Source organism: Ruditapes philippinarum, unplaced genomic scaffold, assembly GCF_026571515.1.
Source record: "Ruditapes philippinarum isolate M1 unplaced genomic scaffold, ASM2657151v2 ctg2102_1_1_1_1, whole genome shotgun sequence".
Taxonomy (NCBI): Eukaryota; Metazoa; Mollusca; class Bivalvia; order Venerida; family Veneridae; genus Ruditapes; species Ruditapes philippinarum.
Genome location: NW_026855459.1, coordinates 39,920 through 58,609, shown reverse-complemented (window position 1 = coordinate 58,609; position 18,690 = coordinate 39,920). Strand labels below are relative to the sequence as shown.

The 18,690-nt window shown below is 34.6% G+C and overlaps 1 protein-coding gene across 1 annotated transcript in view; it reads left to right on the top strand.

Annotated features, from left to right (window-relative positions):
• The window catches only part of LOC132743411 (multiple epidermal growth factor-like domains protein 10), a 41,533-nt gene extending 32,044 nt beyond the window's left edge, over positions 1-9,489 (top strand). Inside the window, exons 7-8 of the mRNA XM_060731933.1 lie at positions 1,796-1,936; positions 9,173-9,489. Coding sequence (XP_060587916.1) covers positions 1,796-1,936; positions 9,173-9,489 — 458 coding nt within the window. The remainder of the gene's footprint in view (positions 1-1,795; positions 1,937-9,172) is intronic.
• Positions 9,490-18,690: the final 9,201 nt, after the last annotated feature.

Below are 18,690 nucleotides of genomic sequence, written 5' to 3'. Positions count from 1 at the left end.
TAACCTTATCACATGACTAATTGGCTGCTGATAGGGGGCATACATGTTTTACAAACATATCTTGTTATATTTAAGTCTGAATATTGGACTAGTTATACCCCCACCACAATATGTTGGGGGGGGGGGGCTATAATGGATTCGCTTTGTCGCATCGGTCGGCTTAAGGTCAAGGTCACACTTGAAGGTCAAAAATTGACTTAGAAAATATTCTTAAATTTTAACATGTATTTGAATATTTCTGAAACTAGAAAAGGTATTTGCTTGAAACTCAAAATATATACGAAGTGTCGCAAGTAAGCTGTGCAGGTCAAGTTTCATAACGAAAAAATGGGGGGAGGGGGGATAACTTTGTATTGTATTTGTCAAAGTTTAAAGTCCATTTTTATGTCTTTAAATTTTTTTACTATAATATTTCTTAAACCAGAACAGATATTTACTTGAAACTTAATATTTATATGAATGGTTACAAGCAAGCTCAGATGACTAAAATTTCATTGAATTATGACACAAGTTATGCCCCATTTAGGCTTAGAAAATGTAACCATTAATACTTAAATGTTTCTGAAACTAGAACAGGTATTCATTTGAAACTATATAATATATGAAGGGTCACAAGTAAGCTCAGTATGCAAAGTTTTTCCACTCTTAATTACATTTTGACATAATTATGCTATTTTCTTAACTTCACTGCTTTTGTTTGTTTTAGTACATTGGGAAAATGAAAGGTTATTTGTAACTGTTTCGAACATGATTTGACAATATATATTTATACTATTACCTGAACAATTTGTCTTTTTTTCACCAGAGATAATTTCTTTTTATGTATATGTATTTGTGCCACTAAAGTTATTCCCTTAACCACCTTTCCAAGTGGTCTTCTGTCAAGGACATTGATGGGGGTATGAATCCCATTCAGCGATAGTTCTAGTTGTCTATAAAAAGTGCATTTTTAACCCTGACACAATAATGCAGCACTGTACATTACAGACAGCTTGTGTTTTACAAAGTCCATCTAGTATTTTATCATGATTGTTTTGTGTGTTTTTGTGTTGCCTGCTATAAGTAGCAGTGACATAATATGCTTCACTTCTCGATTGTCTGTCAATCTGTCACAAAACTTGTGCGGACTACTCCTAAAAAATTACTCTTGAAATTTCATCCAAACTTTTCAGGACTTGTCAGTACTAATGTTAGGTATGCATATCGTCTGCATTTTACAGTGAAATTGTTTAGTCAGGGTTATGGTCCTTAATTATTTTTCATTAGCTTTAAGAAAATGTCAAGTGATTTTGATTATTGCAGCATCATCTATATTGTCTTTGTTGGTGTCGTTGTGCAAAACCTATTCAAAAATTTCAGAAGGTATCAAACATCAAACTTGGAATGTTTGCTTATCACTAGTAGTTGAATGGCAAGGGGCATAATTCTGACAGCAATATTTCTTGTGTTATGCCTCTTTTTGAAATAGAATATTTTTCAGACGAGCATTAAAACTGTATGCTGTACTCTTAATTTTAAAGTTTTTTCCTGTTCTACATTATAATGCAATTTAAATGAAACTTTACAGGATCAATCATCACCTGAAATACTCACACATATTTTCTGCTTGAAAAATTTAGGACCGAGTTGTGGCCAATGAATAAAAAAGGCATTTTTTTCGCCTGCTACACTGTAGCTGCAACATGCTACATGGTACAAAGTTGCCAACAAACTGTCCAATCCCCCCTTAATACAATTGCTTTATTTGTAATTATCAAGCTACACATGTGATCACTGAACACTCTTGTTTTGTCAGGGAAAGATTTAGGAGTACAGTGTTCAAATATATCAAATGAATGTGCTGATACCAATGCTGCCTGCCTGGATAACAAGTGCACATGTGGCTCCTATTACTATGATGATAGTGGTTTTAATCCGGGTGGAAGCTGTGAAAGTGGTAAGGTTCTATTTGTCATTTTAAATTACTGTAAATGGTAAGTTATCGATGCAAAAATGTTGGTGAATTCCGCAAATTGAACAAAATCGCTAGAATTTCCTACCATTCCACGATTCACTTATATTTTCTCCAGCAAAATATCTTGAATTCTAAATTCGCTAACTTTATGACACATAGAAATATCCACTTATATATCCACAGAATATTTTTGTAAAGAAGGTGAAAAGAAAAAATGTTAGAAAAAAGTAAACCATAGTGTCACTGTGAAAATTTCATTATTTATCTCTTTTTCTCCTTTTCATCTGCTCATCTGCACCATAATTTTTAAGAATATTTATACAACCATTATATGCTACGAAATGTATAAGTATTTCAACTTTTTCACTAAGTCTTAGTAACAAATAAAGTCATTACATTACTATCCTAATTTTATGAAAATGAGGATCTCATGAGTGTAATATAACTAATTTAACACTAGGCCCAAGTTCTAGTTAAATTGTTCTGGTTGAAGTTTTACCTAAACCCATGGTCTATGCAGCTGATGCTATTTTAGCTCACTTGACCACAAAATGGTCAAGGTGAGGTATAGTGATGGGGCTATGTTGTGCATTGTCAAAATTTGGGTTGCTAACACTCTAACAGTCACAGTTTTGATTGGATCATAATCATACTTTGTCAGAATGTTTGTCTCAATTTGATGCAGGTCAAATTCAAATATGGGTCATCTGGGATCAAAAACTAGGTCACAGGAGCTAAAAATAGGACAATCTTGTTAAAACTTGGTTGCTGCAGTTTTGATCGAAATATCCTGGAAATTCATTTGGAAGGGTGTTTGATGATTTCTAGGTCAAGTTCGAATATTGGTCATCTCGGGTCAAAAACTAGGTCACAGGAGCTTTAAGTAGAAAAATCTTGTTTACACTCCAGTGGATGTAGTTTTGATCCAAATATCCTGGAAATTGATATAAAAGGTTGTTTTTATGATTTCTAGGTCAAGTTCGAATATTGGTCATTTCAGGTCAAAAACATAACCCAAATATAGAAATATCTTGTTAACACTCTAGGGGTTTTTGCTTGAGACCAAATATTTTTGAAATTGGTCATAAAGATTTTTTTTGATGATTTCTAGGTTAAGGTAGAATATTGGTCACTTCTGGTGAAAAACTAGGTTACAGCTTCTAAAAATAGAAAAATCTTGAAAACACTTTTGAACCAAATATCCTGGAAATTGCCAGGAAAGTTATTTTGATGTTTTCTAGGTCAAGATGAAATATGGGTCATCATGGGTCAAAAACTAGGTCCTAGGAATTAGTAATAGATATATCTTTAGGCTGCAGTTTTGATCTCGTATCCTAGAAATTGGTCAGGAAGGTTGATGATGATTTCTAGGGCAAGTTCGAATGTGGGTCATCTTGGACCAAAAACCCAAATAAAATGGGATTGAGCGATGTAAGGGCTATCATGGCTCTCTTGTTTTATGTGCCCCAACTGTGGGGAGGGGCATTTAGATTTGCCCTTGTCTGTCCATCTGTTTGTTTGTGCATGCTTTCTCCTGTTGTGTCCCATGTAGCCTTAAAAGTGCTTTAGCTGGAGTGAAAAAAATAATTTACTGCAATGTTGATCAGCATCTGAAGTTTTCCACTTGGATATTTGCTTGTTGATTTAATCAGTTTTGTCAGAGTTTTTTACCTTGATATAGTAAAATTGGCAATTTTCAATTTGTGTTGTGCATACCTCAAAAATTATTTGACATATATAGGCATAAAACTTCACAGGAATGTTGATCAGCATGTGTAGTTGTGCACCTAGGATTGGCTTGTGAATTTATTCAGTTTTGTCAGAGCTATTGCTCTATTTTTATGCACATAGCTCACAAGGTATTTGACAAAGTGTCAATGAAGTGTTGGCTAGCATCTGAAGTTGTGCACCTGGGATTTGACCTGTGGATAGATTCAGTTTTGTCCAAGTAATTGCTCTTGACTTAGTAAATTATTTTTTGAAATTTTCAACTTGTGTTTCACACAGTCAAAATATATATTCTAACACTCATGTGATTTTGTCACTATAGACAAAGAAGGAAAAAAAACGGGTGTTAAACTGCCAATAAACACCTGTTAGGGACTACTTGAATATGCGCTGTTATGTTTTCACTCTCGATTGCATAGTTATAAGGTCTTTTAAAGCAACAATAAAAAGCATTTTTATCTATATTTTCAGTTCGTATAATGTTTTCTTTTCATACAATACTGAAATAATATCTCACATACACTAACGCCACATATTAGATCCATATCAGTTATTAATATTTTGACAAAACGGCGCCAATCCGTAAGCAGCGTAATGACGTCATCCTAAGTAAACAACTCATTCATAAACAAGCTGACGTTATTTCATACATACAAGTGATAAATGGGGCACTGATGTAAAAACAATACGACGTAAGTTTTTAGTCCCCTACCGGTTTACCGGAGGGGACTTTAGGTTTACCCTCCGTCCGTCCGTCCGTCAGTCCGTCCATCCACAAAACTGGATCCCGCGATAACTTGAAAAGTACTGAAAATATTTTTATGAAACTTGGTATATGGATAGATGGCAGTATGGAGATTATGCACGTCTTTTTCTTTTCTTCCTATGTTGAAAATTCTGGTTGCTATGGCAACAAATAGGCTAAAAATATGGCAAATTTTACACATAAACTGGATCCAGTGATAACGCAAAAAGTACTGGAAATATTTTTATGAAACTTGGCATATGGGTAGATGGCAGTCTTGGAATTATGCACGTCTTTTTCTTTTCTTCCTATGTTGAAAATTCTGGTTGCTATGGCAACAAATAGGCTGAAAATATGGCAAATTTTACACATAAATAACGCAAAAAGTACTGGAAATATTTTTATGAAACTTGACATATGGGTAGATGGCAGTCTTGGAATTATGCAAGTCTTTTTCTTTTCTTCCTATGTTGAAATTCATTCTGGTTGCTATGGCAACAAATAGGCTGAAAATATGGCAAATTTTACACATAAACTGGATCCAGTGATAAAGCAAAAAGTCCTGGAAATATTTTTATGAAACTTGACATATGGGTAGATGGCAGTCTTGAGATTATGCACGTCTTTTTCTTTTCTTCCTATGTTGAAAATTCTGGTTGCTATGGCAACACATAGACTGAAAATATGGCAAATTTTACACATAAACTGAATCCAGTGATATCTCAAAAAGTACTGGAAATATTTTTATGAAACTTGACATATGGGTAGATAGCAGTGTTGAGATTATGCATGTCTTATCTGTTCTTCCTATTTTGAAAAAATATCAGTTGCCTTGGCAACAAATAGGCTTAAAACATGGCAAATATAACAATATTTGTGATTAGTCAAAAAGAGCTGAAAATTTTTATGAAATTGCATCTCCTCCTGCTTTTAAAATGTTATATTTTGGTAACAGGGATGTTTCAAATATTAACTTTTGAGTGTCCTTCAGTCCGTCTGTCTGTCTGTTCATAAAAACTGTTTCCTGTGATCACTTTTAAAGAACTTTTCCAACAAGTTTACTTAAAATAGAGAAAAATTGAAACATAAGTGAATGGCCAATGGCCCTTCAGAATGTTGATGGGGTTCTTACCGGTAGGGGACTTATGGATTGCTTGCAATACTATGATAATTGCTTGTTATTGTTGAAAACTTGATAAAATAACGTTTATTTCTTTTGTTTAATAATTTCTATATCTTTGCAACAGTAGGGTGCGAAAATCGAACAGCGTTATAGGAAAATCGGCACCGGAAGTTATTTCCGCTTGAAAAATAACATTAGTGATTTTCCTTATTTTATCATATTAGAATCTAAATAACATCGGCCGGAGAGGTGTATATCGGCTATTTAACACCGGTTTTGTCGTTTTGATGCGACAAAATTAACCACTCAGGCCTACGGCCTTCGTGGTCAATTCCTACGCATCAAAACTCCAAACCGGTGTTAAATAGCCGATATACACCTCTCCAGCCGATGTTACTTCTTAATTTGATCTAGGGTCATGAAACTTTACAGCAATGTTGATCAGCTTGTGAAGTTGTGCACCTGAGGTTTGGCATGTTGATCAATTCAGTCATGTGAGTTTTTGAGCTTGACTTAATTAAATTTTGCAATTTTCAATTTGTGTCACACTTAGCCTCAAAATTATTTGACCTAGAGTCATGAAACTTTACAGAAGTATTGGTCAGCATTTGTAGTTGTGTTCCTGGGGGTTTGCTTGTAAACTTGATCAGAATTTGTAGAGTTAGTGCCCTTGACAAAAGAAAGTTTCAAAATGTTGTGTCATGTGTACCTCTTAAAGTGCTTGATATAGAACCATCAAACTTTATAGGAATGTTAATCAGCATGGAAAGCTGTACACCTTGCGTTTTGCATGTGGATTCATTCTGCTTTTTTAAGGTTGTTGTCTTTGACTTAATGCAAATTTTCAATTTTCAAATTCTGTTTTGCACAGTTCATAAAGTATTTGACCTTGAGACATTAAACTTTGCACGACTGTTGGTCAGTCTGTGTAGTTGTGCATCTGGTTTGGGAGAAATCAGTATGGCAACATTGGAAAAACTGGATGTTGATTTATGCCCCAACCACTTAGGGGTAATGGGAGTCATAAAGAATGTAGTTTGTCTGTCCCTCTGTCATACTGTCCTGCAATACGTCAGTGGACAGTGGAGAGTTGGGGCAACTGTGTCCTATAGACACATTTCTAGTTTCTTATATCACCACAGCTTGTGAGATGAGGTGGCATATGTAGCGATTCAACTTTGGGGCTTCTAAAGTTATTCAAAGAATTTTATTCCATGCAGAAATCTAGTTGCCATGGCAACCAAAAGGAATTAGGAGAAAAAAATCAAAAATCTTCTTTTTAAGACCAACAAGGAGGAGAGCTTAGATATTTTGAATAAGGCATTGTCTATTGGACCTCTACCAAGATTGTTCACATCATAGCCAAGGGGTCAAAAATTGGCCCTGACCATTGATTTTCACTTAATATGTACATTTCATTTAATATGTACATATAGAAAAAAACATTCTTTTCTGAAGGTACAAGGCTTAAATCTTTGATAATTTTTCACTCCATCTGTCATTCTGTCTGTCCCAAGAAATTTAGATCCTGCCATGACTCAAAAAGGATAAAATGTAGATGGATGATACTTGGTTGATGTAGATAGACTAAGGATTATTCTGGTGATTATGATTATTAATATTTTCATCAGTGAAAAAAATGTGGTTGCTATAAGTATGGTTATAAAATTGTAAATAAACAATGATATTTGATACATTACTAACATCCTGTGGTAACTCAAAAAAATTTACATTTGTTCCCTGCAATTAATTACTTCAGTTTCCTTAAATTGGAGAAGCATAATTTCTTCCTAATTATGTAATTTGAAACAAATTCTTCATAGTCAATTTCCATATTTATATGGGTTGAGGTAGGGAATAATTCAGGATTATTACCAGTAGGGTCTGTGACAAGCTCTTGGTGTTGTTTTCTTTGATGTTTATATATAGAAATCATAAAACATTCACTTTTATTGAAGCAATAAACAATATTGAGAAAAAAGAAAATCATGTTAAAACACATTCATATCGAAGGAAACATGTGCATACAGTGCAGTCTGTATGTTGTGAATATGTCATTAGCATTGATGTTAAAACATATTGTACACAATACAAGGCCAATGCTTATAAAACCTGTTTGGAATAATAATGTTTTCATACTATTAGGGGTCCTTTTGTTGAAAATTCCAGTTTTTTCTTCCCCCATGTGTGCTTACAACACAAAACCTAATTCTTGAACTGTTGTTTGATTGTAAGGGGAATGGGGTATTAGTTGAAGGCATTTATGTAAAACGATTCTATATTTTTCAGAAAATGGTATTTATCATAGCTAACTATTCATAGACATATCTACTAAATTTTCATTCTTAGAAAAAGAAATGAAATTTATAACTTAACAAACCTTAGATATATGTTATTCTTCAGTTAGAAAGCTATAATTTTATTTTTTTTAAATAATCAGATGAAAATTTCAATGAGATCACACAGGGTAGCACATGTGTCTTTTCATTCAACTCACAGATGGTAATGTTAATGCCATTTGCATTTTTCAATTCCATAAACAATCTGTATCATCTTCAAGATTGGTCGAACTGTCTGAAAAACATCTGTGCCATAGGAAAACAATTGTTTGTCTTCCAAGAAACATGTTGGGGGTTTCTCTTATCATATTCTATGTTTCTGTAGGATTCTTTCCAAAATGTTGACAATTACTTATGTTTGCACCTTTGAGATGCTTTGATGAAGATGTTTTTGAATGATTAAATGTGGCAACTTCAAATGTTGATACTTAATTACAGAAGAATACAAAATTTATATAACATGAAATAAAATATGAAATTTTTCTGGTTTAACGTAGATCCAAGTTCCCGTAAAATTTCGACAAAATCCACGTTGGTATCAGACGCTTTTGTATATTTACAATGTCAGCGTATTTCAAGTTCTATGATCTGCTCCGCTGTGCTACTTGTATTGTTATTATAAAGCAGATTGAAACAAAACTTGAAATTATCAAATAAATAACATTTTAAGATTTGATAAATGAAACATTGAACTTAACATAGGTATTAATTTAAGACAACAAGAAAAGTATTGACTTAATAATAAAAATTAGGTTATTCTGGATTATTCCTCGTAGTTGTATTGTTCGCAGTGAAAGGTTATTGTTTTTGTTTTCTTTCTATGGCAGAAAATGAGCTTGTTTGAAAGTCATACTTTAAGTGAAATGTCTAAAGGAAAGTTTACGTCTCTTTGACTTTGGATATACGTAATATTTTTTAATTTGATACATGGATAGATGGATAGATAGCAGTTATCATAGGAATTTTATTTTAATGTTTAATCATTTGATATGCCTCAGAGGGATGCAGATATGCAACAGACTGCCAAAGGAATGTTATTAAAATCCTGTAAAATTTTGGGATACCCAAAACTTTTAATTGAATCTTGAAAGTATTTATGAATCTTGAAGCATGTGTAGAGAACAACACATGTACTTTTATTTACGATTTTGTACTATTTCCTTTTGGGAACATTGCAATGTTTTTAAGATATGTTTATTTACATTGTATATAATTTGAAAGAACTTACGACATTGTGAACAATTATTTTTCTTTCCTCTTCATTTTTTTCTCAATAATTTCAGTGTCAAATCTACAAGTGAGCAATGTTGTCTTCAGTTCAATACAAATTGATAAAATAACAGTTACTTGGACAATACCCGAGAACTATAAACAGTACATCAACAGATTTCAAATGACTTGGAGACCAACCTACGATAACACTGTAAATACTGAGTCAGCAGACCTAGCCTCCAATAGTACATCATACACAATGACAAGAGGAGTAGATCCTGGTAGAGCTTATACAGTTACAATCATCTCAATCAACGATCAAACACAACAAGGGTCATCACGTATTACAACAGTTGTTACTTTTCAGGCTGCTAGTAAGATTATTTAATTGAAATAAAATTATTAATGTAATTGTTAATACGTGTCATATGATAGCAATTTTATTTTTGCTGATAAGGTAGTTCGTGATGACTGTCATATAGTAGATATTTAGGGATGTCATCGACCCATTGGTTAAGACTTCAAACTACTTGTCCCTCACCTCCGTAAGAATGAATCTTAACAGAGACTTAAGATTCTTTTATGTGAGGAACTTCTACAGCTAGCTTACAGAATGTTAGTGGTTCTACTCCGGTGCAAGAAATAATGCACTGAAGGGTACCTGATATTTTTCTCCTTCATTACAACTGAAAAGTCTCCAAATGACCTTTATTGTGATTTTGTGACTTCTCCTTTGCAATAAAGTCTTTAAAAAGATTTTGAATTCAAGGCTTAACTTGCATTCAGTTTTAGTCAGCTAATGTCTGCCTTGAGTTTAAGAACTTATAAGTGCCCTTAATTTTGAAAATATTTCCCTTTTTATACGCCTGTTTGAACGGGCGTATTATAGTTTTAGTTTTTAGCTCACCTGTCACAAAGTGAGAGGGTGAGCTTTTGTGATCGCTTTTCGTCCGGCGTCCGTCCATCCGGCCGTAAACTTTAACTTACAGGTGAGCGACCTCAGGGCCATCATGGCCCTCTTGTTTTAGATTCCCTCGGCGGGGTGGGGGGGGGGGGGTAGGTATGGCGGCCTGATGGTTGGCATCCAATTTTTGTCCAGAGCATATCTCCTTTGAACATTGAGGAAGCATATCTCCTTTGAACATTGAGGAATTTTAAATAGAATTATTCACCACTAAGAACAGGAGTGTTATGCACATAAACCAGGTCTCTAGGTCAAGGACACACTTGGAAGTCATTGCAAAACGCTTGTCCAGAGCAAAACTTCTACAAGCATACAGAGATTTCAATATAATTTGGCACAAGTGTTCACCATTGTAAGGTGGAGTGTAGTGTGCAAAATATAGGTCCCTACGGCCAAGGTCATTGTCACACATAGGGGTCAAAGTTCAGATAAAAATATGAAAAAGTGTATTTGGACTATTAAGTCCTCATTTATTGAGGGGTTGAAATGGAAATGGTCATTATCATGACTACGCATGTGAAACATGTAATTTAGGTTAATATATGCAAGGTCAAGGTCACTAAAGGTGTTAAATATAGAGATTTTGTTAAGAGCATATCTCCTACATACATGGAGGGATTCTAATGAAACTGCATAGAAATGTTCAATACAATGAGAAGCAGTGTCCTGCGCATGAACCAGGACTCTAGGTCAAGGTCACACTTGAGGTCATTGAAAAACTCTTGTCAAGAGCAAAACTTCTACATGTATAGCGAGATTTCAGTATAACTTGGTACATAATTATGTTCACCATTGTAAGGCTGAGTGTCCTATCCCTGCGGCCAAGGTCAAGGTCACACATAGGTGTTAAAGTTCAGATAAAAAAATGAAAATGTGTATTCAGACCATTTAGTCATCATTTATTGAGGGATTTAAAAACATTAATGGTCATTATCATGACAACCATTGTGAAGCTAAGTATTGCGCACATAATCCAGGTTCCTGCTGCCAAAGTCAAGGTCACATAGAGAGGTAAGTTTGTGTAAGGGTACCGTCATCATTTATTGATGGATTGTAACACACGTGATAACAATCATGACTACAAGTGTGACACATGTAATTTAGGTTAATATTTGCAAGGTCAAGGTCACTAAAGATGATAAAATATCCAGATATTGTCGGGATATTGCCTAGAGCATATTGTATATATGCAAATCTATAATGCCCACATCCCTGACAAAAGCTTTTGTGACGGGCGTATTTTGCAACAATGTTGCCTTTGTCTCAAATTTTGCGGTATTTATTTATTCATCTATTCAATCAATTCAATTCTTGTGCCCCCACTATGGTGGGGGCCATTAAGATTTACCCATGTCTGTACATCCCTTCTCATGTTGTGTCACACGTAGCTCACAAAGTATTTGATCTAGAGTCATGAAACTTTACAGGAATGTTAGTCAGCATGTATAGTTGTGCACCTGGGTGTTTGCATCTGAATATATTCAGTATTTGTAGAGTTATTGCCATTGACTTGGTAAAGATTTGCAATTTCAACTTGTGTCGCTTGACATTCAAAAAGTATTTGACCTAGAGTCATGACACTTTACAGGATTACTTTAATGAGCATGTGATGTTGTGCACCTGGGGTTTAGGTTGTGGATTTATTAGGTTTTGTTAGAGTTGTTGCCCTAGACTTAAAACAAATGTATTTTTTAACTTGTTTATCACTTAGCTCAAAAAGTGATTGATTTAGGGTCATGAAACTTTACAGGAATATTGCTCAGCATGTGTAGTTGTGCACCTGGGGGGTGGATTTATTCAGTATATAATAAGATTTTGCCCTTGACTCAGTAAAAATCTGCAATTTTCAACTTGTGTCACGCATAGCTTAAAAAGTATTTGTCCTAGGGTCATGAAACTACTGGAATGTTGACTAGCATGTGAAGTTTTTAACCTGGTATTTTGCTTGTGGATTAAGAGATATTGCCCTTGACTTAATAAAAATTTGCAATTTTCAATTTGTGTCACACATAGCTCAAAAAGTATTTGATCTGAGTCATGAAACTTCATAGCAATGTTTGTCAGCATGTGTAGAAGTGCACCAGGAGTTTCGCTTGTGAATTTATCCAGTATTTTTAGATATTGTCAATGAATTAAAAAAAATTGGCAATTTTCAACTTGGGTCATGTGTAGCTTAAAAAGTATTTTACTTAGAGTCATGAAACTGGACTGAAATGTTGGTCAGGATCTGTAGTTGTGCACCTGGGGGTTTGATTGTGGATTTATTCAGTATTTGTAGAGTAACTGCCCTTGACTTAGTAGATTGACAAAAAGTGGAGTGTGGGGGGCGCCCTTGTCCTAAGGACACATTTCTAGACTGCTTTTTGGCCAGGTTGCACAGTTGCAAACCTGGATTATAGTATAGTTAATGTCAGGCTGTGGATGGGCAAATGGGCAGGCGAGGAAAAGAGATTTTGTAACAGTTTTCTCAGCAACTACTTTATCCAGCCTCTTGGTCTGTCGCTCATCCACTTCCTGTTTATCGATTAAGTTAAATTTTCGACACTAATGGTGAATGGTAGGAAATTTTCCTAACAGTTTTCTTGGCAACTTCTTATCACAGCCTCTCGATATTTGGTATACATCATTTAAATGTGGTCCCATACTGTGGGATTTGATTTCAGGTCTGTCACTCAACCTCTTTCTGTTTACGGACTTGTTAAATTTTCGACATTCATGTTCAATGGTAGGAAATTTTCGAAATAGTTTTCTCAGCAACTACTTATCAAAGCCTCTTGATATTTGGTATACAGCATAAAAACATGGTACCATACTTTGGGCTTTGATTTCAGGTCTGTCGCTCATCCACTTCCTTTTTACTGACTTAGTTAAATTTTAGACATAATTGGTGAAAGATAGAATTTTTTTTATAGTTTTCTCTGCAACTACATTTACTTATCACAGCCTCTTGATATTTGGTATACAGCATTAACATGTGGTCCCATACTGTGGTTTTAGATTTCAGCTTATCCACTTCCTGTTTACATGCTATACTTAATTTTCTTCATTAATGGTCAATGGTAGAAATATTCATAACATCACAGCCTCATGATATTTGGTATATAAAATTAATGCAACCAGGCCATTTCTGTCTTTGACCAATTTTTCTTAAGTGAAAATCGGCCCCAATTTTTATTTTGATAAAACTTAAGCATATGACACCAAAGTATGTACCTAGTAGGTTTTATTGTGCCCCCACTATTGGGGGGGGGGGGCATTTAGATTTACCCGTGTCCTTCCGTCCGTTCTCATTTTGTGTCGCATGTAGCTAAAAAAGTATTTAACCTAGAGTCATGAAACTTAACAGGAATGTTGCTCAGCATTTGTAGTTGTGCACATTGGTATTTTCGTGTGGATTCATATAGTATTTGTAGAGTAATTGCCCTTGACTTAGTAAAGATTTGCAATTTTCAACTTGTGTTGCAAGTAGCTCAAAAAGTATTTGACCTAGAGTCATGTCACTTAACAGAAATGTTGCGCAGCATTTGAAGTTGTACACCTAGGGCTTGTGGATTTATTCTGGTTTGTCAGAGTATTTGCCCTTTACTTATTAAAATTTTGCAATTTTCAACTTGTGACCCAGGTAGCTTAAAAAGGATTTGAATTAATTGGGGTCATGAAATTTTACAGGAATGTTGATCAGCATGTAAAGTTGTGCACCTGGGTATTTTCCTGTGGATTTATTTAGTATTGGTAGAGTTATGGCCCTTGACTTAGTTAAATTTTGCAATTTTCAAATTGTCGCACATAGCTCAAAAAGTATTTGACCTAGAGGCATGAAACTTTACAGGAATGTTGCTCTGCATGTGAGGTTATGCACCTGGGGTTTCACTTGTGGATTTTTTCTCTTTTGTCAGAGTTATTGCCCTTACTTAGTGAAAATTTGCAATTTTCAACAGTTTACTGGTGTTGCACATAACTCAAAAAATATTTGACTTAGGGTCATGAAACTTTACAGGAATGTTGAATAGCATGTACAGTTGTGCACCTGGGGATTTGCTTGTGTATCTTTTCTGTTTTGTCAGAATTATTGCCTTGACTTAGTGAAATTTTGCAATTTTTAATTTGTTCTGTGTGTAGCTCAAAATGTATTAAAGGAATGTTGGTCACCATGTGTAGTTGTGCACCTGGGGTTTCGCTTGTATATTTATCCAGTATTTCTAGAGTTATTGCCCTTGACTTAGTAAAAACTGTTCCATTATTTTTGTTATTTGATCATTGAATTTAAGTGCTTGGGTTAGAATCAACCAATTTTTCAGAAATAATGATCGACATCACTGTGAAGCTATGCACCTTGGGTTTTGCATGTGGATTTTTATGCCCTCCTTCGAAGAAGAGGGGGTATATTGTTTTGCTAATGTCGGTCTGTCTGTCTGTCGGTCCTTCGGTCTGTCCGTCGGTAGACCACATGGTTTCCGCTGATTATCTTGAAAAGTATTTATCACAAAGTCTTCATATTTCACATAGTGATTGGTCATATTTCACATAGTGATTGGTCATAACTAGTAGATGACCCCTATTGATTTTGGGGTCACTAGGTCAAAGGTCAAGGTCAAAGGGGCCTTAAATGTCAAAATGGTTTCCACTGATTATCTTGAAAAGTATGTATCACAAAGTCTTCATATTTCACATAGTGATTGGTCATAACTAGTAGATGACCCCTATAGATTTTGGGGTCACTAGGTCAAAGGTCAAGGTCACAGGGACCTTAAATGTCAAAATGGTTTCCGCTGTTTATCTTGAAAAGTATTCATCACAAAGTCTTCATATTTCACATACTAATTGGACATAACTAGTAGATGACCCCAATTGATTTTGGGGTCACTAGTTCAAAGGTCAAGGCCACAGTTGCCTTAAATGGCAGAATGGTTTCCGCTGTTTATCTTGAAAACTATTCATCAGAGGGTCTTCATATTTTACATACTAATTGGACATAACTAGTAGATGACCTGTATTGATTTTGGGGTCACTAAGTCAAAGGTTAAGGTCACAGGGGCACTAAATGTTAGAATATTTTCTACTGAATATCATGAAAACTATTCCTCACAAAGTCTTATATTTCACATAATGATTTGTCATAACTAGTAGATCACCCCTATTGATTGTGGGATCACTAGATCAAAGGTCCAGTCCACAGGTGCCTTAAATTTCAGAATTGTTTCCGCTGATTATCTTGAAAACTATTTATCACAAAGTCTTCATATTTCACATAGTGATTGGTCATAACTATTAGATGACCCCTATTGATTTTGGGGTCACTAGGTCAAAGGTCAAGGTCACAGGGACCTTAAATGTCAAAATGGTTTCCGCTGATTATCTTGAAAAGTATGTATCACAAAGTCTTCATATTTCACATAGTGATTGGTCATAACTAGTAGATGACCCCTATTGATTTTGGGGTCACTAGGTCAAAGGTCAAGGTCACAGGGACCTTAAAATGTCAAAATGGTATCCGCTGATTATCTTGAAAAGTATTCATCACAAAGTCTTCATATTTCACATAGTGATTGGTCATAACTAGTAGATGACCCCTATTGATTTTGGGGTCACTAGGTCAAAGGTCAAGGTCACAGGGGCCTTAAATGTCAAAAGGGTTTCCACTGATTATCTTGAAAAGTATTCATCACAAAGTCTTCATATTTCACCTAGTTATTGGTCATAAGAAGTAGATGACCTCTATTGATTTAGGGGTCATTAGGTCAAAGGTCAATGTCACATGGGCCTTAAATGTCAAAATGGTTTCCGTTGATTTTTCCATAATTGAACACTTCCATGTACCCATTTTTGGCAAGTTTATGTAATAAAATTATCAATTATGTGAGTCAATGGCTAGAAAGGGTGGTATATGTGTCGTTCGACATTCTTGTTTTCAGTTTTGTTAGAGTAAGGGACCAATAGAAGGGGCAACCTAATTGTTTTTATTAATTCTAGAAGCAACATGATGATGTTTTTCATTTAATTTAACAGGTTTATTGTTGTTCAATAAATGTAAAAAATTGTGTTTTTTTAAAGCGTATTTTTATTCTTATACTTTTATACTTTTTCAGAACCGAGCATTCCAGGTCCTGTAACAAGTACAGAAAATGATTTAGATGCTAGTGATGGAAACATTATTATTACATGGACATCAGGAGCTGGTAATACAACATTATATAGAGTAGAACTATTTGATGGTGATACACTGAATGGCTCCCGAGACACCTCATCTTTATCAACAACGTTTTACAATGTACTGAATGGCTATAGATATAATGTTAGAGTAACAGCAAGGAGTCAACAGTTTAATGGAGATTATTTATGGAGCGAGACTAAGGTTTCTCCAATTAAAACAAAAGTCCAAGGTAATTGTTCTTTATCATCCCTTTTAATTTTACATTATATTGAGCTGATGGGTACATTTAAATTGCATTTGCTTGAAGAAAGAAAGAGACCATCAATTTTTGGTATTAGAGAAGCATTCTATTGTTATGCTTAGACTGTAGTAGACAGTCATAACAAGTAAACTATTCTTTCAGAAATAAAACATAATTTCAAACTTTCTGTTTTTTTCAGTTCCAGAGGCACCACGTAATGGTGTTTGTAAATCTCCTACAGACGCTTCTATCACACTTGATTGGGATGGGCCTTCTCTGCCTAATGGTGATGTAAAAAGATATCATATTGATGTAATTAATACTACTACTTACAAAGAGCTGTTCAGTGATAAAACTACTGGAACTGAAACACAAAAAGTGATTGGAAATCTACAACCAGGTAACTATGACATTATCAACATACTGTCATGCATGATATAATGTAAATATTTTATGTTAAAAGTTATTTAGATAATTATACCCCCACCACAAAATGTGGGGGGGGGAGGGGCTATAATGGATTCGCTTTGTCCCGTTGGTCCGTCCGTCTCCATTATCGTGTCCGCTCTATAAATCCTATACCAATTAAAGGTTTTTTTTCAAACTTGGCTCAAATGTCCACCTCAACAAGGGGATGTGCAGAACCCATGTTGCCCACGAGTCAGCTCAAGGTCAAGGTTACAATTGAAGGTCAAATATCAAACAATCAAATATTAGATAGTGTGTCGTGTCCGTTCTGTAAGTCCTACACTTATTGAAAGATTTTCTTCAAACTTGGTTCAAATGTTCACCTCAACAAGGGGATGTGCAGAACCCATGTTGCCCATGTGTCAGCTCAAGGTTAAGGTCACAATTGAAGTTCAAATATCAAACAATCAAATATTAGACAGTATGTCGTGTCTGCTGTGTAAGTCCTACACTAATTGAAAGATTCTCTTCAATCTTGGCTCAAATGTTCACCTCAACAAGGTAATGTGCAGAACCCATGTTGCCCTTTTGCTGGCTTAAGGTCAAGGTCACACTTGAAGGTCAAAAATTGTTTTAGAAAATATTCTTAAATTTTAACATGTATTTGAATATTTCTGAAACTAGAAAAGGTATTTGCTTGAAACTTGAAATATATATGATGTTTCACAATTAAGATATGCAGGTCAAGTTTCATAACTCTGTATTGCATTTTGACAAAGTTATGCCCCTTTTTAAGTCATCAAATTTACATACAATCAAATATTAAACAATATGTCATGTCCGCTCTATAAATCCTATACTTATGGAAGAATTTTCTTCAAACTTTACTCAAATGTTCACCTCAACAAGGTTATGTGCAGAACCCTTGTTACCTTTGTGCGGGCTTAAGGTCAAGGTCACACTTGAAGGTCAAAAATACACTTACAAAATGTTCTTAATTTTAACATGTACTTGAATATTTCTGAAACTAGCACAGGTATTTGCTTGAAACTTAAATATATATGAGGTGTCACAAGTAAGATATGCAGGTCAAGTTTCATAACTGATTGCATTTTGACAAAGTTATGCTCGTTTTTAAGTCTTTAAATTTACATACAATCAATACTAGACAATACAGTCGACTCCAATTATCTCGAAGTCATCGGGACCGTCCAAAAAATATCGAGATAACGAAATGTCGACATAAACATGTAAGGGTTTGAATAAGGCAGAAATTGATTTTTACAAAAGAAATGTACAAACCTTATGTCAAATAAACTATGATATCCCCATGTCTTCTTTTCATAAGCCTAGACAATATTTAACAATGTAACATTAGTGGATGTTTACCAGTCTGTCTGTGATAAAAACACATAGTGAGCTTTACTCAGTAATACACCAATTTGTGAAAACATTGGATTCAGGGTGATTGATCCAGATATCCTCCTGGGTTAGTTATCGGGTCTATCTCGGGAATGTTCAACCGCTGATTAATTTGGTGATGTTGTGAAACAATATTGCAACGATAGCGTTTCAATTCTTTCAATTTTTCATTTACCTTTAAAGTCTTAGTGAATTGATACAGTGTTCGAATATTTATAAAGAACGTAAAATTCACTCATTTTGAACATAAGTCAATCAACACGCTAATTAGATTAACTTTTATAATAACAGCTCAAATTGTTACAAACATAATCATCATTATGACACGCGGTATTAGGCAATTATCGTCTGATTTGTGTTTTTCACACGTCTGCAGGGAATAGACAAAGAAAACTATTAGTCG